A 16,167-nucleotide genomic window follows, 5' to 3' on the forward strand; every position below is an offset into this window, starting at 1 on the left:
ATGAGATATAAGATGACTTGAACAAGGTTAAAAATCTCCTACCATGTTATTTTAATCGGTAAATTTAAAAATATGTTAATTTATACCGTCACAATGAAATTTTAAGTATGAAGAAATAAAATATCCTCTTTGACTATTGGACTCATTCACAATTGAAAATTGGAATATCTGAAGAAACATGAAGCCAAGATGGTAAACTTGGGTCTATCACATAAAACATGTGAGCAGTAAGATGCAAAATTTCCTTAAAAAAATAAAGATGCAATATTTCAGCCTAATATGTTACAAACCAAAATTGTTTTCTAATGAAGAAATTCATAATCAGTGAAAAGTCACGCTCTAGTTTCAATGCAAATCCAATTCATGTGATATTCAGTACTGAAATAGTTTCTCACCACTCCATGTCATTTTTGTTTGAAAATCACCCCTTCGTTTTGACTCTCCCCCTCCACACTAGTATCATTTTCAGAGGCATTTATCCCCCTGATGATACTATAATTAAAATTTGGCTGCCAGTTAACTCTCTGGCTAATTAGATATGGAGATAACGAATTTAATTGTATAAGAAAGTTATTCTCACTTGTATTTCTACTGTATTTACAAAATGAAAATTAATCTTACTTAAAAAATTAATCTTTTTTAAGAAATCCAATTCATTGTGATATTCAGTACTGAAATAGTTTCTCACCACTTCATTTCATTTTTGTACCAAAATCACACCCTCTAATATCATTTTCAGAGGCATTCATCCCCTCTGATGATACTATAATTAAAATTGGGCTGCCAGTTAACTTTATGGCTAATTAGATATGGAGATAATCAATTTAATTGTATAAAGAAAATTATTCTCACTTGTATGTCTACTGTATTTACAAAATGTCCTCAACTAGTATTCACACAGGGAGAGTGATTAAATATTGTTAAATGGTATTTATGGGAATTTAATAGCCGAAGAAATGAAGCTCCCCTATCCGGCTCATTAACTTCCAATAAATACCATTAAATATTATTCAATCTCTCTCACTTTTCAAAGATTACATGAATACATTTTATAAAATATAAATACATTTTATAAAAGATTCGCTTTTATGATATTTCCTAGGAAACAACAAAAAAAAAAGAAATCTTTGAACGTTGGTAACTTTGAAGCGCGTGCTATATATATCTATATATCTGTACAGTGCGATCTTGAGAGTTGAAGCTTGGCCAAGAGAATGGCGATGGAGATCAGATCTCGGGCGCCGGGGAAGATTATACTCTGCGGCGAGCACGCAGTTGTTCATGGATCCACCGCTGTTGCCGCTTCCATCAATCTCCACACAAACATCATCTTTTTTCCCGGAACAGCTGGTATATTTCGTTTCCATGGGATGTGATTGATCCAGTTCAAAGTTTGATGGAGCATGGCGATTCGCTGGCAAAAAAAAATGCTAGTTTTCTTTTAAAATTACAGCTTATGCTCACAAATTTGAACTGAAATCTAGCATTGGAAAACGGTATTGTGTTTTATTGTTGAAGGTTTTTTTTTTTTTCTGATATGTTTATTCCCAAGTGATAAATGGAAGGAATGCTTACTCTCGTTCTGAATTATGTTGAATAAGAAGTTCTGATGTGAGAAGAAATTTTTTGCTGTCCAGTATTTGTGTTCAGACGTTAGTGATGATTAATATTTGATGAGATTTGCGTGTCTGGCAAAAGAAATGTATTCTTACATACCTGGTACACATGTCCAGTCTGTCTTCTTAGGGTTTTTGAATTCGAAGTTCGGATACTTGTGAAGCATAGGTGAATGATACGAGAAGAAATTATGTTGTTAATAGTTTTACGGATTTCTTTGTTGTTCAACCTTGATCACACTGTCCAGAATTTTTGCTAAGACGTCCATCATGGAAAATTTTCAGTGATATTTGAGTGTTTTTAATAGTTTTAAGGAATATCTTCTGTGTTCTTGGGTGTGTTGTTTGTCATAGGAAGCGGCAATGAACTGATTGAACTCGAGCTTCAAGACTCGGGAATATTGCTTACATGGAAAACAGATAGTATGAAGAATGCACTCTCTGAAACGAATTTCCATGATCCGTTCTCCCCAAAACCATGCTCCAAGGAAACCATGGAGCTGATTCACGGCCTGTTTGAGTATCAAAAGCTTCCAGAAGCTAAATCCAGCCTTGCTTCTGGGGTTTACGCCTTCATTTACCTCTATGCATCAATACTTGGGTATCATTCAGAATATATTGTTTCTCTTTCAGTCTCCAGATGAATTTCATTCCAAAAATTCTTCTCAGACTGAAAGCCGGGCGAGTGGTCGTGTCGTCTGATCTTCCTCTAGGAGGGGGACTTGGATCATCAGCATCATTTTGTGTGTCCCTCTGTGGTGCACTTCTCAGGTTCTCTGGAGCTTTGGAGCCTCAGAATCAGCATAACATTTGGCTTAGATTTGGGGACAAAGATCTTGAACTGGTCAATAAATGGGCTTTTGAAGGTGAAAGGATAATTCATGGAAAACCCTCTGGCATTGACAACACAGTCAGCACATTTGGTAAGTGACATTCGACTTTTCACTCTTTGGCTTGGAATGAACAAATTGCATATTTTCAATGACATCAATAATTTTTTTTTGTTGAATAACGAAAGAGGCCGTCACCTGAAAAGGGTGGGTAACCACCCGCCGATTACATGCCTTAAGCCGTGAGGCTCTATTACAGAGGGGGTTTATCCTCTCCCCTCTCTTTTATAAGTATTGGAAGTCTGACATCAATAATTTTATTTCCTTTTTATAAGTATTGGAAGTCCACATCATGTCTAAGTTATGAAGTGAATCAAAACATGGTAGCAGTGTCAAGTTGAGTGTTCATCAACAGTTATGGTGACAAGTGTGTTGGAAGTTTACATCTTGCCTAGTTTAAGAAGTGAAGTAATACCCATGATGTCAGTTATATATTGGAGCATAGTAGTAGGCGCATGAATCTTAATAATAATGATTTTACAATCTTATCCTTAACAGGCAATGTAATTATTGTTTATCAGGCAATGTGATCATGTTCAAGTCAGGGGAATTGACTCAGATCGAACCGAAGTTGCGCCTACGAATGCTTATAACTAATACCAAGGTAGAAAGAAATACAAAGGCGTTGGTCGCTGGCGTTGCCGAAAGGACCAACCGACATCCACAGGCGATGGCCTCCGTCTTTGCAGCCGTAGATTCGATCAGCAGAGAGTTTTCTGAGATTCTTCAGTCGTCTTCTCCTGATCAGCTTTCTATCGCTGAATTAATGGGAATGAATCAGGGACTTCTTCAGGGCATGGGAGTTAGCCATTCTTCCATAGATGATGTTCTTCGGATAACCTCGAAAAAGAACTTGGTTTCCAAGCTGACTGGGGCTGGTGGTGGAGGCTGTGTTCTTACTCTTCTGCCAGCATGTATCCTCAGTTTAACGTTTTCCTTTTTATTTCTTTGGAATGATTTAAAAAATCTGTTTTTTGTCACTTTGGGTCCGTTTGTTCATTCAAATATCAGTTTAAACTTTATTTTGGTTTTACTCACACGTACAAACGTTTATTCAACATCATATAACAGGTGGGAAATACCTGATGTGGGATTCGTCTGGGACAATGACGAGGATTACGACGACTAGTCATCGTCCTCGTCATCTGGAAGGGTAAAAATGGAGAAAGTGATGCGAGGACAATGATGAGTCATGATCATCATCTGTCGACAACTCGAGGACGAAGGACAATAACAATGGTGAGCTCGTCATTTTCGTGTAATTTTGACCAAAATAAACGACAAGGACGATGACGAGTATACATTGTCTTCCAATCCTCGTTCCAAAGACAGATTCTCCCATTGAAATCGCTTATGGGGACATAAGATAGGCCAAATGTTTCTTTATTTTCTCATCTATCGTTTATCGTTTTGCTCTCCAAGTCAAGGTACCCTTCATATATTTATTTATTTGAATTACATCACCTACCTGGGGTACCTTTTACATGGACAGGTTTTGGCGTATTTTTTTACATATTTTTTGTATATTTTCAAAGATTTGTCTCCTTTTGGCTTCAATTGAGCCTTTCCACATGAACTATTTTTATTTTATAAATTTGATTATGCCTTGACTGGAAAATCAGCAACCCCGGTTGAAATTATCACAGAAGTCACATCAGAGCTCGAGCATGTTGGATTTCAATGCTTCACGACCGAAGTTGGAGGGAGAGGCTTGGAGATTTTTCTCCCCAACTGATCATTATTTCTTTGGTCTAATCCTGCCCCTGTATCATTATTCTCGATTATTTAACTTTAATTGACACTTTTTGGCGGAATTTTTAATGTGGGTCTTATTTATTAGAAGTTTTTTTAGTTTTAATGCATTGCTACGTTATTTTCATCCCATATCAATCAAACAAAATACTTTCGCTGTATCATTCATTGACGATGATTACTTGGATTATTTTATTTTCACTGACAATGTTTATCGTTATAGAAAACGAGAGAGAGAGATAGAAGGGGAGTGAAGAGTAAGAGAGAGATAGAAGGGGAGAGAGAGAGAGAGAGATAGAAGGGGAGAGAAGAGTAAGAGAGAGATAGAAGGGGAGAGAGAGAGAGAGGTAGAAGGGGAGAGAAGAGTAAGAGAGAGATAGAAGGGGAGAGAGAGAGAGAAGGGGAGAGAAGAGTAAGAGAGAGATAGAAGGGGAGAGAAGAATAAGAGAGAGATAGAAGGGGAGAGAAGAGTAAGAGAGAGATAGAAGGGGAGAGAAGAGTAAGAGAGAGATAGAAGGGGAGAGAAGAGTAAGAGAGAGATAGAAGGGGAGAGAAGAGTAAGAGAAAGATAGAAGGGGAGAGAGAGACGAGAGAGATAGAAGGGGAGAGAGAGACAGAGAGAGATAGAAGGGAAGAGAGGGGGGGAAAGAGAGTGAGAGAGTAGTAGAGATGTGAAGGGAAAGAGAGATGATGAGGGAGAGAGAGGGGGGGGAAGCGAGAGAGTAAGAGAGAGATCAAGAGAGAGAGGGGGAGAGAGTCGGAGAGAGAGAGAGGAAAGTGATAGGAGGGAGAGCGTATAAGAGAGTAAGAGAGAGAGGTAGAGAGTATTAGACAGTAAGAGAGAGAAAGAGGGAAGAGAGTGTAAGAGAGTAAGAGAGAGAGCATTAGACAGTAAGAGAGAGAAAGAGGGGAGAGAGTAAAAGAGGGGAAAATAGGGTAAAGAGAGTAATAGTAAGAGAGAGAAAGAGGGATGAGAGTATAAGAGAGTAAGAGAGAGAGTATTAGACAGTAAGAGAGAGAAAGAAGGGAAAGTAGGGTAAAGAGAGTAATAGAGAGAAAGAGGGTAGAGAGAGGGAGAGAGTAGTAGACAGTAAGATAGAGAAAGTGGGGAGAGAGTAAGAGAGAGAAAGAGGGGAGAGAGTAAAAGAGGGAAAATAGGGTAAAGAGAGTAATAGAGAGAAAGAGGGTAGAGAGAGGGACAGGGGTGTAAAAGAGGAAAAGAGGGGGAAAGAAAGTAAGAGAGAGAAAGAGGGAGAGAGAGGGAGAGAGAGGGAGAGAGTATAAAAGAGGAAAAAGGGGAAAGAAAGTAAGAGAGAGAAAGAGGGTAGAGAGTAAGAGAGAGAAAGAGGCGAGAGAGAGGGAGAGAGTATAAAAGAGGAAAAAGGGGAAAGAAAGTAAGAGAGAGAAAGAGGGTAGAGAGTAAGAGAGAGAAAGAGGCGAGAGAGAGGGAGAGAGTATAAAGGAGGAAAAAAGGGGAAAAGAAAGTAAGAGAGAGAAAGAGGGTGGAGAGTATAACAGAGTAAGAGAGTGAAAGCGGGGAGAGAGAGTAAGACAGTAAAAGAGAGAAGGAAAGAGAGAGGGAGGAGAGTATAATATAAAAGAGAAAAAGAAAGAAAAAAGAAAGTAAGAGAGAGTAAGGGAGGAGAGAGTAAGAGGGAGGGCCCCACCATCCAATAAAGCCCGAATATTTAAAAAGAAATTAAAATTAACATATAATACATATAAAAACTGGATAATGCGCCGAAAAAAGCCGCCGGGGACATTCTCCGCCAAGAGAATCAGAATCCTCGTTCCCCCCCCGCGGGCCCCACCCCCAACCCGATAACAACAAGCCACGTCAGCTCCTGCCACGTCAGCCACCCCTCTCTCCCCTCTCTAAACTCTCTCCCCTCCCGGCCGAAGAGAGAGAAAGAAAGGATAACCGCGAGCGGTTCTAGAGAGAGAAAGCATGGCGACGGAGGATGACGTGTTGTTCGCCGAGCTGAGCAAGAGACTCGCGCTTCTCATCATGGAAGAAGAAGAAGAAAATGGCGGCGCCGCCGGCGGCGCCGCCAAGGAGGAGCAGTTCTGGGAGCGCCACGTGGATGCTTTCTCTCTCCAGGTTTCCGACTCGCTTCTTCTTACTGGTTTCGTTCTTTAGAGAGAGAAACTGAGCACGTGTGCAGGCGGCGTTTTCGCACGTGTGCGCGGCGGCGCCGCCGTTTCAGGAGGCGGCGTGGCCGCCGGGGAGGGGAATCTCCGGCACGGGCGTGTTCATTCCTCAGTCGCACGTGCCGAGTAAGAAGAAAGGCGGCGCCGCCAGAGCGGCGGCGGAGAGGCCCGGCGGCGCCGCCGGCCGGCGCTTCCATCAGCGCCGCGCGCCGCCCCCCCGGCACATGCGGTTGTAGAATTATTATTATTAATATTAGTAGTATTATTATTATTATTATCCCCAAGTTTGGAATTGACCTGGGTAATAATAAGCTCACCTTTGTATGAGCTCGCGGCAAAATTAGAGAAAAAAGGAAAAAAAAATGGAACTCTGTGAGCAGGTAATTAGATTATTTGTAATGCCTTACCCGAGATAGATTTTGAATAAATTGGTATTTGGAGGGATCGTGTAGATAACACTTTGAGTGAGGTAGTGCTTTTCGTGCGACCGGTGCGAATTTCGTGCCATGTGCGGTCCGGTTTCGAATTTTGAACCTACGTATGACACCCTGCCGATAAACCGCGTGGTGCACTGCACAGAGCCTTGTGTGCCGAGAATGAGTTGGTGTCAGGGAAAATGTCTAAAGAACTTCATGGGGCAGCCAAATAAATCCTCAAAATTTTCTAGTTTTTGGTTAATTTTTCAAGCATAAAAGTGAACCTTCATCCAGTTCATGACAACTATCTATTCATCTTATAAATTATGTTATTACAAGCCATTTTGTATTTTTTGGTTGACATTGTGTATAAATCAATGAAAGACATGAAATAATTTTGTTTCTCAATTTTAACTGCTCGTAACAACAGGAAAAAGCTTGACCCTTTGGAAACATGTAGTTCAAAGACTTCGGCAACGTCTTCTCCGTCGCTCTCATTGAAGAATTTTTTATTTTGCCTCTTTTTAAAGTAAAAAGATCACTTTAGTTATGATAATGGGCCATAAATAACAATTAGGTGATATAGGAACAGTATGATTTTGAGGTTATGCACGCATTGATGAAACTGTAATTGTTAATGAAATGTTAACTGTAATTTAACTGTTAATGAAATGTAGAGGAATATTGAATCCACTTCCCATCAAAATTATTTTTCAAAAATATGAGGTACTTCATTGAGAAGAAGAATTCCTCTTTTCCTCTCAAACATTAGGTTAAATTGCATGAATATCCTTCGACATATAAATATGCAGCGATGTAGCAGGAAAATGTCATTTTAGTTTTTGAATCTCAATAAATGAATCAAAATTTTGAATCCGTTTGTAGATTTATTTATGGTTGATTGAAATGCCAATCAAAATTAACACTATGTCATCTGTCTATCTGGAAATTTCCGCTGTGTTTTGATCATTTGAAGGTTTCAGAGATATTTGTGGTTCCCCTGTGCAATCGCTATGCATTATTTTAATCACTTTAACATTCTAGAGACAACCGTTTCCTTCTGAAAATTTCATTGATGGTTTAGTTTAATTAAAAATTCAGATTCATCAAATACTTCAATTTATGTTTCTTATTTTTTTTATTAGTCTAATCCTTTCATACGGGTTCTTCTGCTTTGTTACTTTATGATCTGATCCCCTTTGAGTGAATTCAAGTAATCTTGGATGCTTTTTTATTTTGGAACATATTTAGAATTATCTATACCGAACACTTGATGAGTGGACTTTGGAGAACAACATTTCATTCTTAAGGATGACCATGCACTAAGGTAGACGTAGAGTGAAAATTGTGTGAGAGTGTGCCTGGCATACGTCATTTAGTTGCCCTTCATGTTAGGGAAAACATGTTTGTGAGCATCCTTCAAACTTTGGAGTAGTTTGAGTTGAAGTCAAATATATGTGTCACTTTATTATGAGTAATATTTTTTTTTCTTGATTCCTTTTTATCATTATGACATAATTTTTCTCATGTGTGTGCGGTGACTTCTGATAATTCATCAAATAGCACAAAGATGATTAGTATTTTAGAATATAAATTAAAGCTAGTGAACCCTAAGTTTAGCATTAGATGTCGTAAACGTTGTTGTCCAGGCTGGGCTGAGATCACTATGTGTAAATAGAGGCACCATGAAACCAGTTCATACATTAAACATGATGAAGAAACATGTGCTGGTTGACAAGGATTGGCAGATGATCAATGATTTCATAGTTGTATTTCAACTCATCATTATGGTTGTCTCCTTGCTTACCAATCAAATGAGCAAACAAACAAATGAAACAATTGTTATCATCAGAGAAATAACAAGACATCTGAATAGTGTCAATTGTGGTATCACAAATCTGACCATATTTCAAGTCAATAAGTTCATATCATCATTCATGAAAATATATGTGGGCGGCAAGCCAATCACACATTCCATGGTTCATTTACAAAATGCATTCATTATAATGCATCTGTGATGCTTTTTAGTATCATAGCCATTAGTGTGGAGACACTAAGAATAGATACTGAACGCTCTTTAGTGGAAAAGCGAACACTATCCCTGAATGGTATTGTAATAAATTATCGGTCAAGTTATTCACTTCATGGTTGTGTAAGTGATCCTTACACCTGAGACATTAAAGACGCCTTGTGGATGGATACTTATACTTTGACTATGACCTATGAGTTCTTAATCATAGATTCTTAACAACCTTAGTTTGGGTGCATAAAAAAGTTTATGAAGACGATTGTGTGGTCAAGATGGAATCGTCTGCCCTTGGAATGTCAAGGTGATGAGGGGCTATACATACATCGTAACAACGATGAAGAGGTTCCATGAGTGAGACGATACACACTCCTTTTTATCTTCTAGAGTACAAGCTGTAGCTTGACAACCCACGGGTTGGACACTCAACCTATCGATTGGGTTTATTCGATTCGACATTAACTAATCTATATGATGTTATAGTTAACTATTTTGGAAGACCAAGGTTATTGGGCCTTTGGAATTGTTAACAAGACTAGTACATGGCCATAGAGAGTCATACACAATTGGTCTTTTGGATGTCGCAAGTGATGGATATTATGTGGTCATCAAGCTAATCACACTACCATGTTTATTTGAGTTCATTGAATAAAATATTTGTGTTCATTATTATTCCGTGTGATGTTTATAATGAAGTCCATGAATACGTGCAATGATTTAGTGAATTATGATGAGATCATAATTCTGTGATCACTAGTCTTTAAACATGTATGATAAATATTTATTTTTGATGGATAGTCGAGACATACATCAAATTATCCAGACAGAATAGCACTAGATGATCCTACTTATATGATAAGTATAGCTGATCATGTGGCTATTAGTGTGGCGACACTAAGGACAAATAGTGGGTGCTCTTTGGAGAGATAGTTCACTGAATTGATCCAATCGAATCCCTGAATGGTATTGTACCTAAACGTCAATCAAGTTGATTCAAGTCACGGTTGTATAAGTGATCCACTGACTTGAGACACCAAGGACATCTCGTGAGTGGACGACTACGTTTTGACTGTGACTTATCAGCCTCTAATCATGGGATTCAAATAAGTTATAGATCAAATATAGTAAGAAGCTTACGGAGATGATTGAGTGGTCAATACGGGATCATCCGGCCTCAGTATAAGAGGAGATTGACTCAAGGAAGATGATGCAGAAAATCCCTAGCAAGGTAGTGAGGATATTGGAGAAGGCGTTCTCCAATGATCCCCGTTACGCATCAGTACTTATCGAATGATGGATTAAGGTTTGACGATAAACCATACCTTAAGTCGTTCGAGAGTCTCGTGCAGATAATGGATTATACAAAAACGGTAACTGATGACAGTAAAAGTTCCATGAGACAGTTCGACACAACTCGGTATCTTCTAGAGCACGAGGTGTAGCTTGGCAACCCCACGGGCTAGAAACTTAACCTATCGATTGGATTAAATCGATCCTTAATTAATTTATACGTTGATATAGTTAATTAATAAGGTTGGTCAATAAATGTTATTGGGCCATTAAAGTTATTAACTAGAACGATACATGGGCCTAGAGGGTCACGCGCACAAGGCCATAAGGGCATTGGTGGATATATTTTACTTTGGGGGGTTTTTGAGAAAAAACTTAAGTGAAATATAAAGAGGGAAAGGGGTTTCATTTTAAGCACCCATGCAAGCCTGATTTGAGAGATCCCTCCTTTCTTCATTCTCTGCATCAACCAAAGAGCGAGTCTCCAAAAAGAGTTGAAGAGGAAGAGGTGGAGATCCAAGCATCGAGTGATTGCGTGGATACTTCTAGAGGCTGGACGCATGAACGGCTTCAGAACAATCTCGGAGCGGCAAAGTCAAGGGTGGAACAAGTTCCCCAAAAGGTACTGTCAATTTTTCTTTTAAAGATTGATTTTGAATCGATCGACACGCTTTCGCATCCCTGGATTATGTTTTTCATGGTCGAACCAAGGCACTGAACCCAACAACAAGTTATACTTAAAATTTGGGAGTTTTATGAAAATACCCACATAGTATAAATAAGGGAAGGCCCTGAACAACATTCAACCAGGCCATAAATTTTCAGGAGTCTGTTGGATTAATCCTACGAATGGTCTAAGAGGGGGGGGTTGAATTAGACCACTCCCTGTTTTTCTTTTTCTTCTTGTATTATTATTTTCCTGATATCTCTACCTATTACCTAATTCTAGAGAGAGAGAAGAAGTGGACACCTATAATTTTTATACAGGTTAGGGCTAATCCCTTAATCCTGTCCCGGGGTATCTAGCCGGAGTTTTAATATGTCCCTAACCAAGTTTTATAGCCCCCAAGCTAAAAACAGCCTGGTAATAGGGATACACGGATACCCCCTATCTAGAAATTGAAAAACAAGAATGACCTTGAGCCCCCTCAGCCTTTTGACGGTATCCTTGCTTTCACTTCTTCTCCAATGGACCACTCAAGTCCTTCTCAGCCTCCAAAAAATGCCTTTACTCAAAGTAGTATCTCTAGTCTCACAAGTGCTGAAAGAACTTGTGAAAATATTTAAAAACTTGTCTTCAACTTTCCTGAAAAGTTAGCTAAAAATATTCCAATTTCAACATAACAATTTTCACTTGAGTATGCATATGTTACTCCTTATTATGTAATTTTCAGTCACAGTCGATGCTTTTCACTCACAGATTTAAGAATGCAGTATCTAATATGATGACCTCAGAAATTTATTTGAATGTCAAATTTTTTCTTCAATGATGTTCAACACTCAGCAATCACAAATACCAAAAAAAATATTCTTTAGAATTTAAATCCTGCACCAGAAAAGTAATCACAAAATTTGGATTATGGTAACCCCAATTTCGGACTTGGTTTAAGACTTAGTATTATGAGAATCACAATAATTGAATTATTCAACTGGTCATTGTTCCAGAAATGTAGTTTACTAATATCCTGTTTCAGCGCACCAAAGTTTCAATAATTTCAGCTTAACAATGAGAAGATTTCAGAATGCGAAATTTTCAAGAATTTCAGCAAAGAGAAAATTTCAGATCCTTAAATGTTCCAGATTTTTATATATATACATATTTTTAAAAAAATCAATTTGAAATGCAGAGATTTTAAAATGTAGATTCAACAGTCACGATTTTAAAATTCAATTCGAAATACAGAGATTTTAAAATTTGGATTCAACAGTCATGATTTTAAATTTTGATTTGAGATACAGGGATTTAAAAAAATTAGATTCAACAGTCACGATTTTAAGATTCGATTCAAAATGCAGAGATTTTAAAACTTGGATTCAACAGTTACGATTTTAAAATTCGATTCAAAATACAGAGATTTTAAAACGTGGATTTAACAGTTACGATTTTAAGATTCGATTCAAAATACAGAGATTTTAAAACGTGGATTCAACAATCACGATTTTAAGATTCGATTCAAAATCCAGAGATTTTAAAAATGTGGATTCAATAGTTACGATTTAAGATTCGATTCAAAATACAGAGATTTTAAAAACGTGGATTCAACAATTACGATTTTAAGATTCGATTCAAAATACAGAGATTTTAAAAACGTGGATTCAAAAGTTACGATTTTAAGATTCGATTCAAAATACAAAGATTTTAAAACGTGGATTAGAATGTCACGTTTCTTGAAATCAGAATTGTAATAGAGCGATTTCAAAACGTCGATCAGAATGTCACGTTTCTTGAAATCAGATTTGTAATAGAATGATTTCAAAAACGTCGATCAGAATGTCACGTTTCTTGAACTCCGATTTGTAATGGAATGATTTCAAAAACAAAAACAAATTTAGATCACAAGCCTGATTGTAAACGCAGATGTTGTGCTCTTGAGTCGTACTGCAGCCAAGATTTCAGCTCATCGTTGCCTCAAAACATCAATTTCATCACCCAGACTTTTCAGAGTTCTTGACTTTCTTGCTCTCGTTCAATCTTCCGCCTGTATATTCTTCACACACACACTTTTTTTTTCGTTCTTCTTTCTTCCTTTTATTTTGCATCATCTTTACTCTCGTTCAAGGGCATTTTATTATTTTACAAAAATGCCCTTGTAACTCTTATCATAACAGTAATTTCTCTTGAATTTTTACTATTTTTGAAATTCATAAAAATTCATAATCTAAAACCTTCAGACTCTTCCCGCTTCTTATCCCTTCTCCTCATAATTCCTCTTCATTCCCGATGTGATTGGAATGACATAACGACGACAGAGGGAGAACAGAGCTCGTCAAGGCAAAGGAGGAGATCAACATGACGAGGATCACGTGGATACGTTTAGAGGCTACATACATCAACAACTCAACATATCTCACTCTAGGATCCAATAAATAATAAAATGTGAACATGCCTTGGTGATCCATTTCAATGTTTTGTTGATGCCATTATCATTTTTTAAAGTCTTCTATTGTGAATTATTCTAGGTTTTTCATCCATATCGCAGAACCCAACAATCATGAGAATATACATCCATCTAAATATGCATCAATCCACAATAGCAACCATGCCTTTGTTGGGTTCTAGAGGCCTAGATCTGGATGAACAAATTTAAAACATTCAGCAACGGAATAGGTGAACGGAAGTCGAATGGCATCAATAAAATCATGAAATTAAATACCTTTACACATATTGCATCCGTGATTTCTTGGATCGCGGAGCGAGAAGAGTCGAGCTACTTAAATGTCTAGCCTTTAGATGTATCAACGCGATCATCAGCATGTCGGATCTCCTCCTTCTCCTTGACGAGCCTCGTTCTACCTCCACCGTCGTCGTTATGTCATTTCGATCGCATCGGGAATGGAGAGGGATTTAAGAATAGTGGAGAAGAAGGGGAAAGGCCCATGAACAATTATGGCCTGGATGAATTTAGTTTAGGGCCTTCCCCTATTTATTCTAAGTGGGTACTTTTTATAGAAACCCCCAACACTTAAGTATATCTTCCGACGTCCAAAAGATTATTGGTGTGTGACCCTCTAGGCCCATGTATTAGTCTAGTTAATGACTCCAGTGGCCCAATAACCTTTATTGACCTTCCAAATTAATTAACTATGTCATCATATAGATTAATTAATGTATGATCGATTTAACCCAATCGATAGGTCGAGTTTCCAACACGTGGGGTGACAAGCTACACCTCATGTTCTAGAAGATACAAAGGAGTGTGTATCGACTCACTTCATGGAACCTGTTTGTCATCGATTATCGTGTATGTATAGTCCTTCATCCACTTAACGCTCCTTGGACGACTTAGGGTGTCGCCAACTGTCAAACCCTAATTGGTCATTCGAGTTGGTACTGATGCATTGAAAAATCATCGGAGAACTCTTCTCCGATATTTTACTGCCTCGGCCAAGGACTTCATCACATCGTCTTCCATGAGATGTCACCTCTTATACCGAGGGTGGACAATCTCATCTTGACAACTCAATCGTCTTCATGAACTTCTTGATATTCCCAAACTAAGACCGTTTAGAATCCCATGATTAGATACTCATTGGCCATAGTCAAAGTACAATCATCCATCCACAAGACGTCTTTGGTGTCTCAGGTCTAAGGACAACTTACACAACCGTGACGTGAATCAACCTAATTGACAGTTAAGTATAATATCATTAGGGATTCGTACGGATCAATTCAGTGAACTCTTTCCACTAAAGAGCACTCACTATCTATCCTTAGTGTCTCCACACTAATAGCTACGAGACCGACCATACTCATCATATGAGCGAGGTTAGATAGAGTTATTCTATTCGGATACTTTGATGATCACTAGTCTCACGTATCCTTCGAACAGGAATGTTGAGAACACATGCTTAAGGACTAGTGATCTTTGTATTACAATCTCATCATAATTCACTAACTCCGATCGTGTATTCATGCACTTCATTATAAGCATCACACATCCACTATAATGAATATGTTCTACCAATGAACATCAAACGAGATGTGGAATGTGTGAGTGGCTTGCCAGCCACATATATTTCCATTAGCCTTCACCATTGCTACTCACGTTGATTCCTCCGTGAAGTTATATTTAGTTGATCACAACTATCAAATGAAGTCATATCATGTGTGGAGACACTATGAAATGTTTCTTGGATTCCTAAGATCAGAGCATGGTTAATACACTTTTTTTATACTTTCATTTGGCCTGACAAACATAACTTATTTTGGAAGCATTGGATGAGACGTAGCGAAACAATGAGCATACACGCAATACTCATCTCCTAACAAGGGGACATGACCATCTCACAAGTGGAACGCAACACGTGAACATTTGTATCCAAGAATACCAATGGTTGCATAGGAATTCATGTTAGACTCTACGAAGACTGCACCCTCTAAAGAAATTCCTCTCTACTGATCGGGTGGTCATCAGCTAGAAGTTATTTAAATTGACAACACAAGGCATGAAAATATTCTTGCATTGAAGTGTTGGTGGCAAGTGGAGGATGATATCAAAAATGATACCAAGCAAAATGACGAAGATGACGACGATGATCCAAGGGTTGATTAGGTAGAACTTTTTTTTGACACGTTGAGCGAGACAAACATTGTTTTCTGTATGAAGGGGAGACATGCCAAGACAACTTATCTTTCTTTCAGTAAAGCTAAAATTTCAAATTTTCATTTCTATTGCATTTTTAATTTGCAGCACATGAATATTTTATCAAATATTTCATGCATAAGTAAAAACTAATGGTTTAAAATGTTAAAGATAATGCTATTAAGTTTGCATAATATTATAATTATTGTCTAAGTGGTGGTAGAATTCAACAGTTAAATGCTTTTTTATGGTTTGTAACAAAAATATTATTTTTAAATCAGAAAGGGCAATCACTTGTGCGATGTGTGATGAGAATTTCTGCAAAAAAACTCATTGTCCTGTCCATTGGCAAGGGTTACGGTGCAACTGAAATTTTACACAGGTGTACAAATTTTTGCACTGCACCTCACAACCTTCATTAAATTTGAGCCCGTATGTAATTTTTGGAGATAATTTTTAATTTATGTATAGATTTTAAAAATATCTAAGCAGACAAATTACCGTACACAACCTTAATGAATTTGAGAACTATGTTTAAAGTCTTAGGGGAACTTTAAAATAAAAAAAAAATATCGATATATTTAGAAAAAAAATTATATCTATGTTATGTGCTTTTTTTAAAAACGAACAAAATTAGAACATTCGCACAAACTAGAACAAAATTCACACAAAGTGAACAAAAGAACCGCACACGGGTCTGTGCGATGTTTTGTTCGAATTCAT

General features: G+C 37.8%; 2 protein-coding genes across 4 annotated transcripts; both read left to right on the plus strand.

Moving 5' to 3' along the window:
* The first annotated feature begins 1,195 nt into the window (after window positions 1-1,195).
* On the plus strand, window positions 1,196-4,364 carry MK (mevalonate kinase). 3 transcript variants are annotated; one of them, XM_078579277.1, is made up of 5 exons: window positions 1,196-1,350; window positions 1,971-2,217; window positions 2,286-2,539; window positions 3,028-3,420; window positions 4,129-4,364. In XM_078579277.1, the coding sequence occupies exons 1-5, from the start codon at window positions 1,215-1,217 to the stop codon at window positions 4,239-4,241; spliced, it is 1,143 nt and encodes a 380-aa protein (XP_078435403.1). In that variant the 5' UTR covers window positions 1,196-1,214; the 3' UTR covers window positions 4,242-4,364. The 3 variants fall into 3 exon arrangements, with proteins under 3 accessions (XP_078435403.1, XP_078435404.1, XP_078435405.1); XM_078579278.1 differs by having other exon boundaries at window positions 2,388-2,539; XM_078579279.1 differs by lacking the exon at window positions 1,196-1,350 and adding an exon at window positions 1,356-1,496.
* Window positions 4,365-6,151: 1,787 nt separating this feature from the next.
* Window positions 6,152-6,854, plus strand: LOC144706364 (uncharacterized). The gene is made up of 2 exons (XM_078579280.1): window positions 6,152-6,359; window positions 6,424-6,854. The coding sequence occupies exons 1-2, from the start codon at window positions 6,207-6,209 to the stop codon at window positions 6,643-6,645; spliced, it is 375 nt and encodes a 124-aa protein (XP_078435406.1). The 5' UTR covers window positions 6,152-6,206; the 3' UTR covers window positions 6,646-6,854.
* Window positions 6,855-16,167: the final 9,313 nt, after the last annotated feature.

The sequence above is a fragment of the Wolffia australiana genome, chromosome 8, assembly GCF_029677425.1.
Source record: "Wolffia australiana isolate 7733 chromosome 8, ASM2967742v1".
Taxonomy (NCBI): Eukaryota; Viridiplantae; Streptophyta; class Magnoliopsida; order Alismatales; family Araceae; genus Wolffia; species Wolffia australiana.